Below are 19,418 nucleotides of genomic sequence, written 5' to 3' on the forward strand. Positions count from 1 at the left end.
CGACTGGGGCTAAGAAGATAATGATTTGGAAACCGTAAGGGAAAATATGTTTGCTACTCCCTGGCTGGAGCGCAGTCAGAACACCCGACCTCCCACACGCAATACGAACCAAGGGGGACTAATTGGAGTGGAGTGGAGACACCGCAGTCAGGCTCTGTCAAAACCCTTGCAAAGGAGGGAACTTTCTAGCTGATCAGCTGCACAGCAGCTGAAAACCAAGGGAAATAAAGGAAGATGTCCTGCCGTTGAGTCAGCAACTGTGGCAAAATCCCTCTCCTTGGACTGACATGTCCCCATCACAAGGGTATCTCAGGTACTGAGATATCCATCCCCAATGTACGATCACTTCTGACTGAGTATGCGTGGCTAAAGTCACTCAACCTCCACCTAAACGTAAAGAAATAGTATAAAAGTAAGTTAAGAATGGGGAGAAGTTAGGGAAGACAGCATCACAACTTCTGGGATCAGTCGGTGAGCTGAACCTCTCTTCTCCCTCATAGGGACACCTATTGGGTAAGAACTGTGCTCTGTGTGTGCTGAATGATTATCTCATGCTAATTTTTATTAGGGATTTTATTAGGGTGGCTTGTCTGTATATTGCCTTGAATTAGTATATTGTCTTGAATACGTTTTTGCAGTCAGATACTGTCACCGGCAGCGCTCGAACCTTAACCTGTCATTATCACATTAACAGAGTTATTGTGTACACTGTTAACGTGAGTCCTATAACGGTGCTGGCAGTGGGTAAAGGTGTGGAGACCCGGGCGGGGTCTCTCTGCTTGGGGTGTAACACTTGGTAATTCAGTGGAAGCGCCGCTGATCCAGTGAAGAGGGTGGGACGGACTGGTCGGGCAACGGGCCTCGTCTTGCCTGGCGCACTCACAGACTGATCAGACACAAAGTGCCTGAGCAAATCTCCCCTTTTCAGTCAGGAATATAACAACAACTTTTTTTTTTTGGCTGTGTTTATTAACGGGCTGCTGCCTTCACTCGGCACCGCCACATCCGCGGTCTCTGCCGCCGCTCGCCGGCCGGAGGGCGCGAGCGCAACGAGGCGCCGGGGGAGGAACTACCACTCCCAGCAGCCACAGCGACCGCCCCGCCAGGAGATGCGCATGCGCTGCCTCTCCCGCCGCCCGCCCCTCCCCTCCTAATGAATGACGCCTATTGGCCGGTACCCGCCCGAACCGGCGGCGCCGCGATGCGTGCTGGGAGTTGTGGTTCACTCGCCCCGTAGTAGAACGACGTGAAAAGGGCTGGCGGGGCGGGCGTACTACTGATCCCAGCGTGCCCCGCGCGGGCCGGAAGGAGTCGTCAGCAGCTGCCGGCAGTCATGGCGGGGCAGATGGCGGTACTGGGTGAGGCGGCGGCGCGGCTGGGACGCGTTTAGGGGGCTGTCGTGGGGGGATTCACTGGGGCTCTCGCGTCTCTTTGCCGGCGGTATTGCCCCGGGCTGTCTGTCCAGGGTGGTGCGAGTTTCCTGTGCTCGGTGCGTTCCGTTGCGTCCAGTTCTGGGCTCCTCAGTACGGGAGGGACACAGAGCTCCTGGAACGGATCCAGCGGAGGGGACAAAGATGAGTAAGGGACTGGAGCATCTCTCCTAGGAGGAAAGACTGAGGGAGCTGTCTCTGTTCAGCCTGGAGAAGAGACGACTGAGAGGGGACCTCACCAAGGTCTGTCAGTGCCTGCAGGGAGGTGTCAGGGGAAGGAGCAGGCTCTGCTCGGTGATGCCGAGCGATAGGACAAGAGGCAACGGGAGAAACTGATGCACGGGAAGGTCCACCCGAGCACGGGAACAGATCACCGTGTGCTCTGGGATGACCCTGCTGAGCAGGGAGGTTGGACCAGGTGACCCACTGTGGTCCCTTCCAGCCTTACCCGTTCTGGGATTCTATTTCAGCCAGAGCCCTCAGTGGTGCGTGGCTAAGAAATTAACAGCCCAGACCAAACTAGGACTTTCTGACCGGTCTGTTTGAAGCACAGCTGTGACGGCTCTTCCCTGCTGGGAAAAAAATGCTCAGCCACGTTTTGAAATTTAACCTATTTAAACTTCTTCTCCAGACTTTGTTTGTTGGTGCTTTTTATTTTCCCCTTCCCCTGAGGCATTACTTTATGCTTGACTTTTGGGTTTCCTGTTGTGCCTGATGATTATAAATAAAATTAAAGGCAAAACTAGTCAAACAGCAAACTACTCTGCACTTAAGTCTAACCCTTGATTTAAAGGCATAGAAAAGATGCTTTTTGGGAGCTCTGGCTGAAACAGAATGAGTCAGCAGGGGTTTATATCTCCTTATTTTCAGACTTCAGTGAAGCTGGAGGAGGTGTTTGAATTGGGAGTTTGTTGTTTCACTGGGATTTTGTGCAGCCCCATTAATTCTGTGTCCTTTTGGGGTCATTCAAAGGCACTCCCCCCAAAGTATGAATTAACCTGTGTTATTGAAGTAAGAGAGAAAAGGAATTATTACAGTGTGGTGATATTTTTGGGTTTGCCATCTCTCTTGGGCTTTCTTTTTTTCATCAGTTTAGTATTTAATGGCTGAGATTTTTGACAGCCACTCTCTGTTCAATTAAGAGACCTGAATTTGCTGGTGACCTTTGAAGAAATTAAAATCTAATTAGGGAGCTGAACAGGCTCCAGTGTGTGAAATAAAACTGCAGGAGGTGCAGAGTGTGACACCGTGCCATTTGCACTGACTGACAGGTTTGCAGCAGTAGATCCTCCAGCCCTGTTTTTCACCACTCTGTGTTTCAGGCTCTGCTGTTCTGGCTCTCCTGTTGGCCAGCTACCTGGCGCAGCAGTACTTGCCCATGCCCACCCCCAGAGTCCTTGGGATCGACCTCGGCACCACTTACTGCTCTGTTGGTGTCTTCCTGCCTGGAATAGGAGAGGTGAAGGTCATTGCAGATGAGAACAGGCACAAAAGCATCCCAAGTGTGGTCTCCTTCACGGACAGAGGGGTGTATGTGGGATATGATGCCCTGGAGCTGGCTGATGCCAACCCTCAGAACACCATATATGATGCCAAGAGATTCATTGGGAAAATCTTCACTTTGGAAGAACTGAAAAATGAAAGCAGCAGGTATCCCTTTAAGGTAAGCAGCATCTTCAGTTCCCTCCAGGCAGGAAGCTGAAGGACACAGTCCAGGCTGGGGGATGAGCAGTCCTGCTGAGAAGGACTTGGGGGTGCTGGTGGGTGAGAGGCTGGACATGACCCAGCCATGTGCACTGGGAGCCCAGAAACCCCCCGTGTCCTGGGCTGCATCCAAAGCAGTGTGGGCAGCAGGGGAGGGAGGGGATTCTGCCCCTCTGCTCTGCTCTGGTGAGACCCCACCTGCAGTGCTGCCTCCAGCTCTGGGGTCCCCAGCACAGGAAGGACATGGACCTGTTGGAGCGAGTCCAGAGGAGGCACCAAGTTGATGAGAGGTTTGGAGCCCCTCTGCTATGAGGAAAGGCTGAGAGAATTGGGATTGTTCAGTCTGGAAAAGAGAAAACTTTGGGGTGACCAAATTGTGGTCTTCCAGTAGCTGAAGGGAGCCTTCAAGGAAGGTAGAGAGAGACTATTTACAAGGGCACGTAGTGACAGGACAGGGGAGAATGACTTCAAAATGGAAAAGAACAGGTTTAGATGAGATATTAGGAAGAAATTCTTTTTTGTGAGGGTGGTGAGGCACTGGAACAGGTTGCCCAGAGAAGGTGTGGCTGTCCCATCCCTGGAGGTGTTCAAGGCCAGGTTGGATGGAGCTCTGAGCAACCTGGTCTAGTGGAAGGTGTCCCTGCCCATGGCAGGGGGTTGGAATGAGATGAGCTTTAAGGTCCCTTCCAACCCAGGCCATTCTGTGATTCTGTGACACTTGAAATTTGTATGGGTGATCAGCTTGTCAGACCTTGAGTCATTTGGCTAAATCTGCCTGAAAACCGTGAGAGATATCCAGAGAGGGGAAGGAAATGGTTGTGGAAGTCATGTACCTCTGCACAAGAGCTGACAGTGATTTTTTCCATAAAACCCTGGTTTTTCCTACGAGGAAATGTGTGTCTGGGTAACCTTCCAGCCCCTTCTCTGGAAGGATAAATTTCAACTTGAAATGCTAACTGTACTTTGCTGAAACTTCATTTCTCCCCTGAAATTCTAAAAAAAAGATTAAATAAACAAAGGTTATTAAAGTTTATTATTTTAAATAAAAAAATTTAAAAGTCACATCTCTGCCCCAGTGCATTTTTTTCGCCTACCACTTTTCTAGTGCTTACTTGACCAGCAGCATGTCTTGAAACCTGCTTTTTACTAAAAAAAAAGTATTACATTAATTGAACATGGTGCAGAATTTGCTGAAAACAGACCAATTTTCAGGTACTGCAAATAGTTTCTGAATTCTTTACTTGTTAAGAGAAGCTGTTCCAGTACCAAGCTGTTAGCTTCCTTTCAAAAAGAAGTGGTGGGAAGCTTTATCAGTAGGGTAACCTAATGATTAAAAAGCATCACTTCTGTCTTTGTGGTGTTGAAATGGATTACACAGTTGCTAGGTCTTAACTTCTTTTATGTGTCTTACTGGGGTTCAGTGGGTGTCACTTGTTTGGATATACTTGGACCCCTTAAGTGGCATGTTTTCTATAATTCTCCAAGAAATTAATGTGATCTAGGCAGTGGCAAAAGCACATTTGTATTTTTGCAGATTAAAGACACTGTGTGCAGATAAAACGTGGTGGGAGCAGGGTGGGAAAATGACTTCTCACCTGTGGCTTGTGTTGCTTTATCCTTCTAGATTTTCAACAACAACGGATCAGCCGAATTTTCCGTGACAACTAATGGAACCTTTCACGTCACTCCAGAGCAGATTGGCTCCCAGCTGCTGCTGAAACTGAAGAGAATGGCAGAAGCCAACCTTGGCATGCCCATTTCCAAGGCAGTCATGTCTGTGCCAGCAGAGTTTGATGAAAGGCAACGGAATGCTACCGTTAAGGCAGCTAACCTTGCAGGTGATGTATTCCAGTGTTTTTCTAGGAAACCTTCAGGTCTCTTTCACTAACAGCAAGGTCTTTGGGAGGATACAGAAACAGTGAATCAGTGATAGAGAAGCTTAGAATGGATTCAGTCTCCAAGTCCCAGCAAGTGCAACTGGATAATGCAGACATAGGTGTCTGGAAGAAGGAAGTTTTGCTTTGGGGAAAGTAGAGGTTTTGGTAATCTCCAAATAGGGAGACTGTATAGAGCACCCTTGGGCAATAACAGAAACAGAATGTATGAAGTTAAGGCTCCTTAGCAAGGTTTGTCCAGAAGAAATGTATTTGGGCAAATGGTGGTTCATGACTTTGCCCTGATGCTGAAGCAGTACTACTTTAGGATTAACTAAGGAAAGGAGTTCATTGGGTATTACCCCTCAGAAAACTACTTCCCTTAGATCTGACATTTTACTTAAAATGAATCTGGTTTTAAAAAAACCCAAAGTAATGGCAAATGTCATTCTGATGTGAGAACTGCAGTTTTCTGAAGTGTACCTGACTGTTGCTTCTTGTTTCTGCTCTTTGCAGGGCTGAGGGTTTTGCGAGTAATCAGTGAGCCCACAGCTGCAGCTATGGCTTATGGACTCCACAAAGTTGATGTGTTTAATGTTCTGGTGGTGGATTTGGGCGGAGGAACTTTGGATGTGTCTCTGTTGAACAAGATGGGAGGGATGTTCTACACAAGAGCCATGGCAGGTGAGAAAAATGCTTTTGTTTCTGAAGGAGTGGGAGGAAAGGTGCATATGAAGTTGCCATTGGAGGAGCTTTCAAAAACCTACCAGTTGTGTCACAAAATGTTCTCCCAATGCATTCTCTGCTGCTTTTCATGCAGAATTAGGTTTCAGTAAGATCACAGAGTCGCAGGTTTTGGCTGACTCAAGGGGTAAGTTGTGGTTTCATTTTATCCATGGCTGTCAACTTTTGTGCCCACTAGTAAAGTGCTGGTGCATGTTACAGTTATTTTGGCTGGGCTTTTGCAGGGCTAGGGTTGTTACAAATCTTCCTGTTACCTTTGTCCAGACTAGGAATACTTGGCAAATCATTGACCGGGGCTGAAAAGCATCCCAGCTTTGTGTTTGGTGCCAGCTCAGTGGAGCGGCACTCCACTGTTTTGGGTTTTGGGTTTGGGTTTTGGGAATGGGTTTGGGTTTTGGGAATGCCCATGCCCAGAAGTAAGTTTTGTGATTCCTGTGTGCCAGGATGATTCATCACTCGGCACAGAGGCAAGTGGCAGCAATATTTAGTCAGACTGTAGTGAGTGCACGACTGCCTTTCAGGTGGCTTGGGTGCAGACTGGTCTGAGGTGCAGTGCCAACCTTGATGAGCAAGTTTTGATGTGAGCTGCTGTAAGAGTGGAACAGCAAGGAAGATTCAGCAGCTTCATTCTAATTTATTTAGACAGAGGTCCACTGAGTAAATTCCTGTTCTCAGTCAAAACAAAACAATGGAAATTATTATCCATCATTTGTTCTTCATGGGGACAACAATTTGGTCTGTTTTCACAGCTCTGTGAGCTCTTGTGCTTGCATGATTGTTCTGATCCTTGAGCACCACCTCCCAGTAAAGAAGATACATGCTGCTTTGAAAGTGATGTGTCTGATGCCTTCTATTTTGATCTTTCAGGTAACAACAAACTTGGAGGACAGGATTTCAATCAGAGGTTGATGCTGTATTTGTATGATCACCTCCGTCAAACATACGGTTCTCTGCCAACCCGAAAGGAGGAGATTCACCGCCTCAGACAGGCTGTGGAAGCAGTTAAATTAAATCTGACTGTTCACGAGGCAGCTACACTAAGTGTGGTGTTGACTCTGCCAGAAAACAGGCTTACCAAAGAACTTCCAAAAAGTCAGGTAAAACCGAACAGTGCGCTAAGAGGTGAGCCTTCACAAAAAACAAGAGACCTGAGCAGCTTTGGAGACACTTCCAAAGCAGAGAACGGCTTTGTTGAGGTTGTGTTTGAAATGGAAATCTCTCGGAAGCTGTTTGAGAGGTTAAATGAAGACCTTTTTGAGAAGATTCTTGTGCCCATTGAGCAAGTGTTGCAGGATGGCCACGTAGACAAAGGAGAAGTGGATGAAATTGTGTTAGTCGGTGGCTCCACACGGATTCCCCAAATACGTAAAGTTATTCGGGACTTCTTTGGGAAGGAACCCAACACCTCTGTAGATCCTGACCTGGCAGTTGTGATGGGTGTAGCCATCCAAGCAGGAATTGTTGCAGGGTCCTGGCCTCTTCAAGTCAGTGCTGTAGAAATCCCTAATAAGAATTTACGGAAGACTAATTTTAACTGAAAACAAACTCTTCCCAATTGCATTCTAGCTCTCCAAAAGTGTGCTCTGAAGCTGCACACTCATCTGACTGGCAGTGGAGCCTAATCTTAGCTGTATTCTATTTCATTTTTATCTGTTCCAGTGAGGTGTTACTGGACACCTACCTGTGTTGAAGCTTGATGTTACTTTAAAGGTACAAACGAGTTCTGAAGTGTGCTGTATTTACTTGGAGATTGGCTATTGGATGAAAATGCTAGTGATGACACACCCACAATTTCTTGCTAAATTTTATTAGCAAATCCTGGAGCGGTGTGTGTTTAAAATATAAAGGGACTGTGACCAAAGGTTTGAGATAATGTGGTACTGTAGGTATTCCCAGGTCCAATATATTTACTTTAACTGTGAAGCAGTGTTAACGCACAGAGCACTGGCAATGCTCAGCTTACATTTATTTATTAGATTGAGCCATTTGAGCATTTAAGCACCTTTCTAAAAGGCATGTTGCAGCTTGAATGAGACTTAGGCATTCACTTGGTTCTTCTGCTGTTCATAACAGCATACTGGTATTGCTGAGGCTCTGTGGAGAATTGTCTCATGTTTCGGGAAACCTTATTGAAAACGTAGCTCTTGCCAACATAGTTACTTGATGTGTCTCCAAGGCCTTAATTCCTGATCTGGCTGTGATGGTTAACACACAGGTGCTGCTGTTCTACCACTGATGTTCTCCACAGAGATATTCATACCTCCCTTGCCTTGTTTTTAAAACTGCAGTAATTTTATGTATCTTAAAGCCACACTTGTCTGTCTACCCTTGAATTCGGCCCATACAGATTTCACTGTTGTTCATCTGCAAGTGTGTGATGTCTTTCCCCTGATGGACCCCAAGCCATCCTGTCCTCAGGGAGAAAGTGTGGGATAGAAGTGTGGGTCTTCATCCATGGCATGGATGAAGTCTAGTTCCTGTAATCCTAGTTAATGAAAATTGACCCAACTCCTTCATACTTTTTAGCTCATATCTCCGGATTAAGTTTTGTAATGTCCTCACTCTAAACTGAACAGAGGTTGTAGCTGTCCTATTGGGAAGAAAACAGTGTGTGTACCTTGGGGTTTGAGGTGGCACTTCTTAAGACTCTGTTTTAGACACATAGTTTGCTATCCAGTTATCTTGAAAATGCATGAGGAGAAAAAAATTACTGATCTGAAAAAAAACCCCTAACTGGTGACAGTTCTACTCTCTTTGGAGGAATAAAGCAATACTTAAAGGCCAGTTGAATTCTTTTATCTGTGTAGAAATTTCTGTGATAAAAACATGTCATTCAGCCAAGACTGGCTTCAACACCCATCAGCCCAGTCTTCACCAGGTAAGTTCTAGTAACAGGTGGTTCTAAGCATTTTCTTGTCTTCTCCAGAATAATTTTGTTTGTATTAAACCTTGCCAGAAGTTAATGTGGGGCTTAGATTTATTGTTTTAACCTATGACTATATTAAAATAGGCTTATTACTCTCTTGGCAGTAGACCTGATTTATGGCAGTGCCATAAATCAGTTGTGCTGTCTCAGCTGTTTGCGTAGCTCTTGTCTAAACATATCTTTGAAGTAATCCAATTAAAAACCTCTTAAATTGAATCATAGCTGCATACAGCATTCCATCAACATTGTTTAACTTGACAGAGGATTCCCGAAATACTGCTAACATCTGTTTCATTTCCCTGAGTTGAAGGCCAAAGTGATTTTTTTTTTTTTTTTATTTGAGGATTCTTTTTCCCTTTGTGCCTCTTTGAAAGTGACCCCACCTAAGTCCATATGGAACTTCCAGTAGCTAAAACTCCTGCAGTGAAAGAAGTGCCTTTCCAGGGAAACCATGGATGAATGCCAGTCAGTACAGTCCTCAGCTGCTGTTTGGGGCCTTTGCTTTGCAGATATAAATGTGTTCAACATACATTCCAACGTCTTTGGAATCATTGTGACCTTTGCTTCTGCTGTGCTGTGAATTCATCTCAAAACCTACTGGAGTTACAGTAGGGCTTTAGTTTTCATGTCTTAAAAGCACTGTGTAAAACAAGCAGACCTGTGTAAAAACAGAACCACGTCACAGTAAGTTAAACGATTAAAAGCTTTTTGCAGTTTTGGGACAAGTTGTCCCAAGGAGTGTGGGAGTGACTTTAAACTGGTAAACTCTCGAGGCAAATAAATGAAGTACTTTTGTTTGTTTCACATACTCCTTCACTCTGGAGGAGTTAAATCTCCTTCAGTGTTAATCTGGGAATTGGAAGGGAAGGGTGAGTTGTTTACTTGTAAAAAAATTCACAAAAGGGTATTTATTCAAATTTCTATACAGGTTGGGTTTTTTAGTGGAGAAATTAATGTACATTGGGTATCTCACAATGCATCCTTATTTATTAAATAACTTTTTTGAATTCTGCAAATTATTTATTTTGTATCTTTTAATACTGTATTTTGGCACAAACCATTGAATTTTAAAGATGAGTCTGCTGTACTAAGTGGATATTTTCAGGTATGCACATGGGCTGCTTAAGAAAAGTCTCTCTTTAAACAAATTGATATTTGAAGGCTGAAATCTTTCTAAAATTCTTGAAATCTACAGTTGCCTGTGGTGTTAGATGTGTAACAAGTTCCTATAGCTTAAGCCTGTTTTGTGAGTTGAAATTCTGAAAGCATTAAGAGGCCTCAACAGTTGTATGTTCCTGAATTGTTTCCCAGTGCAGAGGATGAAATGCATTTTATAAATAACATTTTAGAATGTTTTTAATAAAAGCAATTTCTATCCCTTCTGAGCCTCATTCTCACTTCTCACAGACCTGCTCTGGTCCTTTTGCTGTCCCACCCTTCCTTTCCCTATCCCAAGGTATCTGGCTGGAAAAGGAGTCCAAGAGTAGCTCCTCAAGGAGCTGTTCATCCTCAAGTGGATGAACAGTTGGGTCCCTCTCAGGATCTCCAGCTAAGTGAAGGTCACCTGCCCAGGCCCAGCAGGCCCAAGCACCTTCTCAGGACTCTGAGGAGGTGGTGGCCCTGTGGAGCAGAGCCTTCCTCACGTGGTGGGTGCCTATGAGTGGTCCCTCAGGACAAGACTGGGACCTGGGAGGCTTAGGGGAATTCCTGTTTGGAGGAGAAAGGGCAGAAGGGGAGAGGTGTGCACTGAGCTGGCCTGCAGGGCTACATGGCTTTGTGCTGGCAAGGGAGGTGGCTGGTGCTGTGGTGGTTTGGTGGGTTGGGTACTACAAAACCTGTGTTAATACTGAACTCAGCCAAGTGATCCTTCTTTGTTTCTTAGAGTGCCTCTGACATCGGGTGTCTGAGGCAAGGAGAGGCTGCAAACCCTGGGTGATGTGCTTAATGCAAAACTGCCCTTCCCTGCCTACCTAAGTCTGTTAGGTGATTCATTTTGGTAAGCCATTGCTGCATGGGAACAGCAGGAGCATATCATGCTGCTTCTGCCTCTGGTGCACCTCCTTTTACAAAGTTAAATGCGAGGGGTACAGCTTGCTGAAAGAGAAGGAATGTCTATTTGGCTTTGCTGACACTAGGACTGCATTTTCTTTTCACTCAGACTTTGAAATTGTTCAGTCTGCATTTCTCCCAGCTGTGGTCTGAAGGGAGTCTGAAGCTGAAGGGCTATGTCAGCCTGTCAGTAAGCACAGAAAACCCTCCTTCCCACAAATAATACTAAAAAAAGAAAGTAAAGATTACCATGCACCAATGCCAGTCCTCAGATTATTTTCTCTGGACCTTGCAAAAGGGATTGGTCTCTGAGGTACTGAAGTCTACCTCTCCTAGCCTTATGCCTAAAGCTTATTAATCACTTATGGAATGGCACTCACTTCAGTCCTTTCCAGTGCCTCTGCAACACTTCAGGTAAGGACAGGTTTGGAGGGGCAGCATGAAAAGGCAGGGAAGGGATGGGGACAAGGTTGGGGGAAGCAGAGCCACAGAAGAGCCTGCCTGGGGCACTGTGAATGTTGCAGGGAAGGCAAATGTGGGCATGAAAACGTCCTGCTCAGTTGGGAAGGTACTGCTGGCCTCATTTGGGAGAAAAAAAGAGGAAAAGAGAAGAAAAGCAGAACATTTTTCTGTTTCTTGAGAAATATTTTCTGCCTCTCCAGGACTTTCAGAACATAATAGTTACTTGGGCTGGGTTGTTCCTAGCCAAAAACCATTATATGCTTCTAATAGTTTTCTGGGAGTGAAAGTATGTTGAGTTGTGTTTTGCAGCCAGTTAAACTGGACAGTACTTTGTAACGTATGAGGATAGGCTTGCATTTTTACCTTCAGGAAAGGAGAGAGAAATCATTCACCTTCACTGCAGTAGAATCACATCTTTGAGGAACTCTCTTCAGAGAGTCTCCACCACCCTTCTAAAACAGCAAATATGTTTTGCTTGCTATTGGGTAAGACATTAAGATCATACTTGAGATAAACCAGGTGTCAATATTAAACTAATATAACAGGGCTGTAGCCTGGAACTGTATTCAGGTACCTTGTGGTTTTTTTTTAAAGCAGTTGATGGGGATCTGATCTTAAAAAACTAAGTGAAGGTTGATTACACTGGTTGAGTTGGTATTAAATTGGAAGAGCTTCAGGAACTGTAGTAAAAAGCACATGCACATTTGACTGGCACTTCCAGTAAATGTATATAACCTGTCCTGCTGCTGTAATTAGTACTGAAGTTTACTTTAAAATTTACTAGCAAAAAGGCAGCTGCACCTGACTGTATTTTTCTGGGATTCTTTCACAGTGGGATTTTGTAATGCACAATTAGATACATAAGATGTATGGTTTTCAGTTATTCAGAAATCACAAGGTCAAAAGGCACATTTATTGTCTCAAGAACTACCTAAGTATACATGTACATATACATGTCTTAAAAATCAGCCCCACGTGACATCTGTCTGTACGTCCACACAACAAGTTTTGTTTTTCCTGAATGCGTAATCATAATAAGAATGTATTAACTAAATGAGCATAATGACAGAGCAGCTTAATTAAGTACTATTTTTTAATTAAGACCAACCTGTGAACAGCAAGATTTATTTTTCAATCAGTCTTTATTAGTGCAACAGTTAACATATGCCATGAAAATTACTGCTTCATTATGCTGTTCCAGTGCCAACGTGATCAAAAGAAGTGATTTGTATAAAATCTGAAAGTTATTTTAGGAAGTCTGATCAATATAAACAGGCTGTAGCTGTAGTAAACAGCAATGCTGCCAGAAGCTCTTGAGTAAGCTCTTAAGTAAGGTATTTTATAAGGAATATAAAATATTGCATCTATATATGGGGAATGCCAGAGATCCCTTGAGTGTTCCTTAAGAATTCATTCATTAGTTTTCTTTATTTTCTTATCCCAGCCTCTGCAACCATTTCAGAAAAGGCACTTTTTCGTTGCAACAAATTCTGTGGTGTATCATATTCTAGAATCTTTCCTGCATCCAGAACAAGCACTCTGCAATGCAAAAACAGAAAGATAACAGGAGAAGAAAAATCAGATCTTCTACCATATTTTTCAGTTCTAATACAGATATCTCTGGATAATGGGAAGGCTTATTTAGAAGAAATATAATTGCAGTAGTTAATTCATTGGCTTCTAAATCTAGGAACTAATATGTTAAAAAAAACCTCTTGAAAAAGGCATTTTTGCTTAATTGGTAAAAATGCTACAGTACAGTCCATTCCCTCTAGAGAATTAAGTGGTCTTACTAGTAGCTAATTTCCCTTAGCAGGAAAATTAGTAAATTAATTCTGTGATTAGAAGGGGGAAGCAAAACACAGGTTACCAATATTTAATTAAAATTGATGCTCACGTCTTTTTTTTTGGTATCTTGGATTACAAAGGTACAAAGACATCAAGGTTAGAAGTGTTGGGAGGGTAAGCCTCAGTAAGTGAAAACTTACCTCTCTGAATCCATGACTGTATGTAACCTATGGGCTATAGTTAATACTGTGCAGTTGTGAAACTCTCTTTTGATGGTGGACTGCACAAAGTTGTCCGTTTCCAAGTCAACAGAAGCTGTTGCCTCATCCAGGACCAGGATCTTTGTCTTTCGCAGCAAAGCACGGGCCAGACAGAGCAGCTGTCTCTGCCCAACACTGTTAAAAATACATTTGAGAAGGGCAGGTCAGGCACAAAGAGGAAGGGCAGAACAAGGTAAAGCTGAGATTACTATGAAGCTTATCTGTACTGTCTTTCCTAACAACACTTCCTGAAAAGAACAGTGAAATATGTTCACCTTGTTTTGCAAGTTTTATTTCCTCTTGCTCAGCATATCAATTGTAGTTAAGGTGGGACTCTTCCACACCTGTGGCTGAACTTTGTAGTGTAAACCTAGTCTTGTCTTCAGTTTCTATATTCACATTATACTGGGCACTCTGAGTAAGCCAAATTGAATGCCCAAACCCTTCTTAATAATGTTCAGTGTAAAACTTTGGATACTCCTGTATGTGAGCTGTGCTATGTGCCTCCTAGAACCATCCTCCTGCAAGTGATCTGTCAAAAAAAATTCAGGTTGATATTCAGTACACTCAGGTTGATACTCAGTACCCTCAACATTGAAGACCTGCCCCTTTGCTGCTGAAAGCTTTAGTATGTGTCTCCTTGAGTTTAGAGTTCTTTTATTTCAAGTGTCACCCTCCTTGCGTAGCGTTTTACAAGGAAAAACTGAGTTTCTTTGCCTATGCAAATAAAGCAAAGGAATAAGCTCTTTGGAGTTTGGTGGCTTTTGGTTTTGTTGGTTTGGGGTTTGTTTTGTTTTGTTTTTTTTTCCCCTGGTTTGAATTTTTTTTTTTAAATTTAAATTATTGGGTACTTTTCTGCCCAAATCTAATTAGGTGCTACATGAATTCCAACATCACACCCCCCTTCTTTACACTTCCATATATACTTGAGCTGAAAATAGTCTACTTCCTTGGCTTCCCATATACCATAGGACTATACAGTTGTGACCTGTTGGGCACCTCAAAGAAACTCACACAATCAGAATAATTCCACTTAGAATGACAGAAGTGTCACTTTTATCCCGATACTTTCTGAAGTAAACTCTCTGGAAGGAACACATAGTTTTACAGTACTGGAAAATAACTGCAATGGCACTGTCTTGATTATGTACCTGAGATTTTCACCACCTTCTGAAATCTCATGAAGGAGCTTCTTTGGCAGTGACCAGACAAAATCCTTTAAGTCACACAGTTCCAGCACCTCCCACAGTTCAAGATCAGAGTGTTTTCCAAGTGGATCCAGATTTGACTGCAGTGTCCCAGAAAACAAGATGGGGTCCTAAATAACAGCAGAATGTGAGTGCACAATTCCAACACAACCCTAAAACAGTCTGCCATAAATCCTTATATAACAGAGGGAACTGGGACAAATAATCTTGGAAATTTTAACAGTCTGAAGCCGGTGAATGGAAGCACAAAAATAATGTGGTGTCTCTGTGAGATGAATTCTTTTTTAGGGTAAAATGTAAAGGGCAAGAGATTCCTTGTGCATTCACTGTGCTCCGGTTCTGTGGCTGACCATAGACCTGCCCAGCACGTGGCAACAGCCACAAGACATCAATTATTACTATTGCCAAGTTTCTGAAGCACTGGAGACTACATCCATGGGCACTGGTAAGTAAAATTGGAAGGCTAAGATTCTAAGTTAAATCTGGTTTGAGACACACAGGAAATATTACTGGGGTTAAAGCTCAAAAAAAGTTAAGAAAAAAACCCAAACCCTTCCTTTGAAAAATGTCAGATAAATTTAACGTAAGTGATGTTAGCATCACCCCTGCACAAAAATGTTTGCATGAGTGGCATTCAGGGAAAGTGCATAAAGTCTCCAGATGATCATTAAATTTGTGTTCTAGGTTTTACTTTATACTAGAGCATTTCAGTGTAAATCAGTTTTGCAAGTATGAACACAATCCTAATGACATGTGAACTAATCTTGAGCTTTCTGTCCTGTTATGGAGTAAGCAGGAACACCTTTACAAAGCAGACTATAGCAGATTAATTTCAATATATATTCCCGACATTCTTCAGACGTAACTGGAGGTATTTTAAAATATTTTTGCCCTCAAGTGGAACTTTGGAAACCCTCTATGTAACTATACATATAAAGACTCTGGAGAACCTGAGTTATGCTAGCTAGACTGCTAAACTAAGCATGGTATACCAAAACCTAATGTCATGACATACAGTGGTCTCCCTGTTTTGAAGCTTCTTCCACATAATTGCCAAAATTTTATTGGAGTTTTAAGCCTCTGTCTCCAGGCAGCCTGTGGACTTTGAGGATATAATTTCTCCCAAAAACTGAATGTTTTGTGTTAGTTGAAAAAGAGTAATAGTTATCTCTAAAGCACATCTCACCTGTGGAATAATGTTGAGATTTCCACGCAGGTCATGGAGTCCAATAGTTGATATGTCAATTCCATCGATAATTATTTTGCCTTCACATCCCTCCAGAACCCTAAACAAGCAATTTGTGAGTGTTGATTTACCAGCTCCTGTTCTTCCAACAATTCCAACCTGAAACAGAAAGTTTTATGACAGTGTAACTTTCTATGCTGCATATTCCAGATGAAAAATGATATAGTGAGTTATATGATACAGTGAATTCAGTTTCACAGCTCTCAGTCCAGTTCTCCCTCAGGAGCTGATTCTGTGATTCTGTGACTCTGAGCTGTAAAAGCCTATGCCTAGTTCAGTGGGAATACTTTTAATTTCCTCTCCCTTTTTTTTCCTGCACTCCTCAGCTCAAACCAGAGACTCTAAACTAGGTCTTGTTTGGTGCTCCTTGATCCCAAGCCCAAAGTTGATTAGCACTAACCTGGCAATGTATTTCTCCGCATAAACATTCAACACAGGGTACAAGAAGTTTAAATTCAAATTTGGATCTTCTTCCTTCAAACTGCCAAATCCATAAAACTTTATCTCACTTTCATACAAGGATAATAATTTCTACATATTCCTACAAAATACTTTTCCTTTTCGCTTTTGCCTTGTCTTTACTCTCTTCTCCATTTAATATCTTCCCTGTTCAACATCATCTTGCTGCATCTAGTAGTGCAGTCTCCTTATCTGAAATATTTTTGAAGTAGAAAGTTGTGAAACGGAATTTAATACATCTATTTCTTATTACATACAGTACCTTCTCTTTACTCTGTGTCTGAAAAGAGACATCATTCAGGGCTAAACCAAGATCCTTCCTGTAATGAGCCTTGTAGTTAACAAACTCTATTATTCCTCTATCAGGCCACCCCATCGGTGGTCTTTTAGACTTTATCCATGGGTCCTGGAATTAAAACCATTGGTATTTCAGTATACAAGAGTAAAAATGTCACAAGATAAAATACACATATCTTTAAAAATCCCAGCATGTCTAGGGTAATTCTAATGCAATATAATGGAAGGAGAACCTATTTTCATGAACTCTGGGAAGAAGCACGTGGGGTTGTTTAACAACATCTTACACACTCATTTAAAAAAGTAAATTCAGTTTAACTGGGTAGCTGCTAATAGTTTAGTATCTGGTACCAGCTGACAGGAACTGAAATGAATCTGATGCTTAATCTCCCAGATTTTTAAAATGCATATTCAATGAGAAACATTTTGTTTTCAGGAGTAGGAGAAAACAGAAAGATGTGAACAAAGAAACATAAACATGAGGGAAGGGTAAAAGAGAATGAAGAAGTAAGGGACAGTCTTGTTTGCCTTCATGCTTGACATGGACACTACTTTCAGAAAAGCACAACAGCCAAGGCAAATTGATTTGAAACAAATGCCTCCCCAGACATGAGGTGACTACCAATTAAAGGTCAGACAGGCCTCTCTTCCTCTCCCCCCCTCCTCAAATGCTTCTCTTGGCTACACATAACACAGAGAGTTCATGTGAGCCACAGCTAAAGTCCTACTACAAAAGCTACTGCTACGAATGATGACAAAAAATTTACTGGTCAAAGTAGGAATAAAACTGCTATGACTATAAATGTGATGAAGAACTACATATTCTCAATGAAAAGAAAAAAACCACACAAAAACCAGACAGCATTTAACAACAATTACCTGCTATTACCACTCACCAATATTAAAGTCAATCTAATTAGTCATCTTCTATGCACAGAAATTAAATATTCAAGATGAAGGCTCAGCATTTCAAGAAGAATGCTCACCTCTTTATCCATCGTTGCATATTCACAGACTCTTTCAATTGAAACTGCATTGGTCTCGATTTCACACGCTCTACGCACCCAAAGATTTAGATTTTGAATTACCTGGGGAAATAGTTACATTGGAGAATGTAGAAATTCGACTCTTGTGAGCTGGCTATGACGTGGATAAGCCATGACAGATAATAGACTCCATAGTTTTTTTTTGTATTTCTATTCATTAGTAATGTCAGCTGTGTTTCTGAAGCACTTACCACAGTGAGAATTTAGACGATGCTAGGCTCCTTAGCATCACAAAACTGAAGAAAATTGGATGTTTACTTTCTGTCTACATCATACTTCAGATTTAACTAGCAACTTATCAATAAAGTTTATCGTACTTCAAGACACCCTGTAGTGTGGTTCTCACATACTACCTTTACAAGGGCAATGCCAAAGCAAATGACTTTAGAGAACAGAATTCTAAGTAAATGTTCCTACATAACATTCAGTAAGTGAACAAGAACAAGAAATCAAATATGAAGTGTAGTTGTACATGACTAAGCTTCCTATTTGGTTGAACAAAATACTTAAAAATACACTATACCTAGTTGATTAATTTATTTTTAAATATGTTTTAATAATTATTATTCCATCTAAATGCAGAAGTGGAAAATAATTAATGGGAAGCTTCCCAGAATTAATGCAATTCAAAGGAAAACTGTTTTGCCCAGGGGATTTAGTGTTGTTGATGCCACCGTGTATATTCACCTACTCAACTGTATGCATACTGCTCTTTTTATATGCAATGTAGTAACAGCAAAAAGTTTATTCTATTACTTACATTTAGACCATAGGATATCAATAAACCCACTGTAGAAGAACTCACTGTATTTCCAGACAGTGCTACAAACAGTGCAGCAAAGAACACCATCAAATTTCCCAAAAACTCAAGCCTGACAGTTAGCCAGCTGTAGTAAATGAAGGCAAAGAAAAAAAAGAATTACCTACAGCACAGTGAAGATATTTCTAATGTAATGACTCTGAGATCATTATATTAGCAATTTACCCACTTCCCCAAAGAGATAGGTACCATCATTCCCATTTTACAGAGGGACTGGGGAGGGAATATGACTTATCTAGAACTGGTAGCACCACTAAAACTAAAAGTCCTGTGTCTCAACTCCTGGCCAGCACTCCCTTCACTCCTCATACTGCTTTCCTGCTCTCCCTGCCTGAAAAAGATTCAAGCATATGACTGAAAACCAGAGATGAAAATCTTCTCCTTGCTCATCTCTGCCTGTAACTGAACTGAATCACAAAGGAAGGTGAGGAAATGGACTTTGTTTGCTTAAACCCAAGATTCCACTCTCAACATCCAGCTGGTGCCTGTGGATACAGACACTGGGTTACTTCCACATGAACTACTGAAACGCAAATTTGATTTGTTCATAAATTTGCAAGAAGAACTATTAGCTGAAGTGTAGCACAGTCCATGCTCATGACCGATTAGTAAACTGTTTTCTTTTTTCTTTTCTTTTTTAAAATACTCTCATCCCAGACAGCATATGCACATTTTCTATATAAACCCACTATTTTATGGTACATAAAGAAGAAATCATCCTAGTGCTTAAACACTATGCATTCATTACAAAGAGTGGTGAATAAATTGCTCTTGTCCTTGCTTCTCAGTGGCTCTACTCTGACTACAGGTGAACACTGAGTTGTGGAATTCTACAGAGGAAGGTTCAGTCACAGATGAAGAACTGCTGCAAAGTACCTGTTTGAGATGAGGTTGTTGTAGACGCAAACTAAGTTCTCATACACAACATCATAGTTTTCTCTAATGAATCTCTCCTGGTGGCTAAATGCTCGAATTGTTGATCGCCCCACAAGAGTCTCACTGAAGTGGGAGATCACTGGAGGCTGCGATGCTCCCACCAGACGTCGAATCTGTCGTGAGCTCGCAATGTAGTATCGCTAATGAAACAGTACAGACAGTAGCCAGT

General features: G+C 42.3%; 2 protein-coding genes across 3 annotated transcripts in view; one reads left to right on the plus strand and one right to left on the minus strand.

The window, feature by feature from the left end:
- Positions 1-1,250: 1,250 nt before the first annotated feature.
- Positions 1,251-10,108, plus strand: HSPA13 (heat shock protein family A (Hsp70) member 13). 2 transcript variants are annotated; one of them, XM_051779603.1, is made up of 5 exons: positions 1,251-1,358; positions 2,753-3,093; positions 4,759-4,972; positions 5,525-5,692; positions 6,620-10,107. In XM_051779603.1, exons 1-5 carry the CDS (start codon positions 1,334-1,336, stop codon positions 7,288-7,290), a joined length of 1,419 nt encoding a protein of 472 aa, XP_051635563.1. In that variant the 5' UTR covers positions 1,251-1,333; the 3' UTR covers positions 7,291-10,107. The 2 variants fall into 2 exon arrangements, with proteins under 2 accessions (XP_051635563.1, XP_051635564.1); XM_051779604.1 differs by lacking the exon at positions 1,251-1,358 and adding an exon at positions 1,404-1,673 and having other exon boundaries at positions 6,620-10,108.
- Positions 10,109-12,005: 1,897 nt separating this feature from the next.
- Positions 12,006-19,418, minus strand: part of LOC127467527 (multidrug resistance-associated protein 1-like) — a 32,508-nt gene continuing 25,095 nt past the window's right edge. The window contains exons 21-28 of the mRNA XM_051779582.1: positions 19,190-19,389; positions 18,254-18,380; positions 17,434-17,535; positions 16,413-16,556; positions 15,632-15,790; positions 14,389-14,555; positions 13,178-13,372; positions 12,006-12,728 (exon numbers count right to left, since the gene is read on the minus strand). Coding sequence (XP_051635542.1) covers positions 12,617-12,728; positions 13,178-13,372; positions 14,389-14,555; positions 15,632-15,790; positions 16,413-16,556; positions 17,434-17,535; positions 18,254-18,380; positions 19,190-19,389 — 1,206 coding nt within the window. The 3' untranslated portion in view covers positions 12,006-12,616. The remainder of the gene's footprint in view (positions 12,729-13,177; positions 13,373-14,388; positions 14,556-15,631; positions 15,791-16,412; positions 16,557-17,433; positions 17,536-18,253; positions 18,381-19,189; positions 19,390-19,418) is intronic.

Source organism: Manacus candei, unplaced genomic scaffold, assembly GCF_025592945.1.
Source record: "Manacus candei isolate 608988 ecotype Guabito, Panama unplaced genomic scaffold, ASM2559294v1 h1tg000014l, whole genome shotgun sequence".
NCBI classification, from domain to species: Eukaryota; Metazoa; Chordata; class Aves; order Passeriformes; family Pipridae; genus Manacus; species Manacus candei.

What these genes read in the sequence shown, in the direction of transcription:
- HSPA13 (XM_051779603.1), top strand. Translation starts at nt 1,334, where the DNA reads ATGGCGGGGCAGATGGCGGTACTGG. An exon ending in TAAGGCAGCTAACCTTGCAG is followed by an intron (nt 4,973 to 5,524) that starts GTGATGTATTCC and finishes TGCTCTTTGCAG; the next exon opens with GGCTGAGGGTTTTGCGAGTA. An exon ending in CTACACAAGAGCCATGGCAG is followed by an intron (nt 5,693 to 6,619) that starts GTGAGAAAAATG and finishes TTGATCTTTCAG; the next exon opens with GTAACAACAAACTTGGAGGA.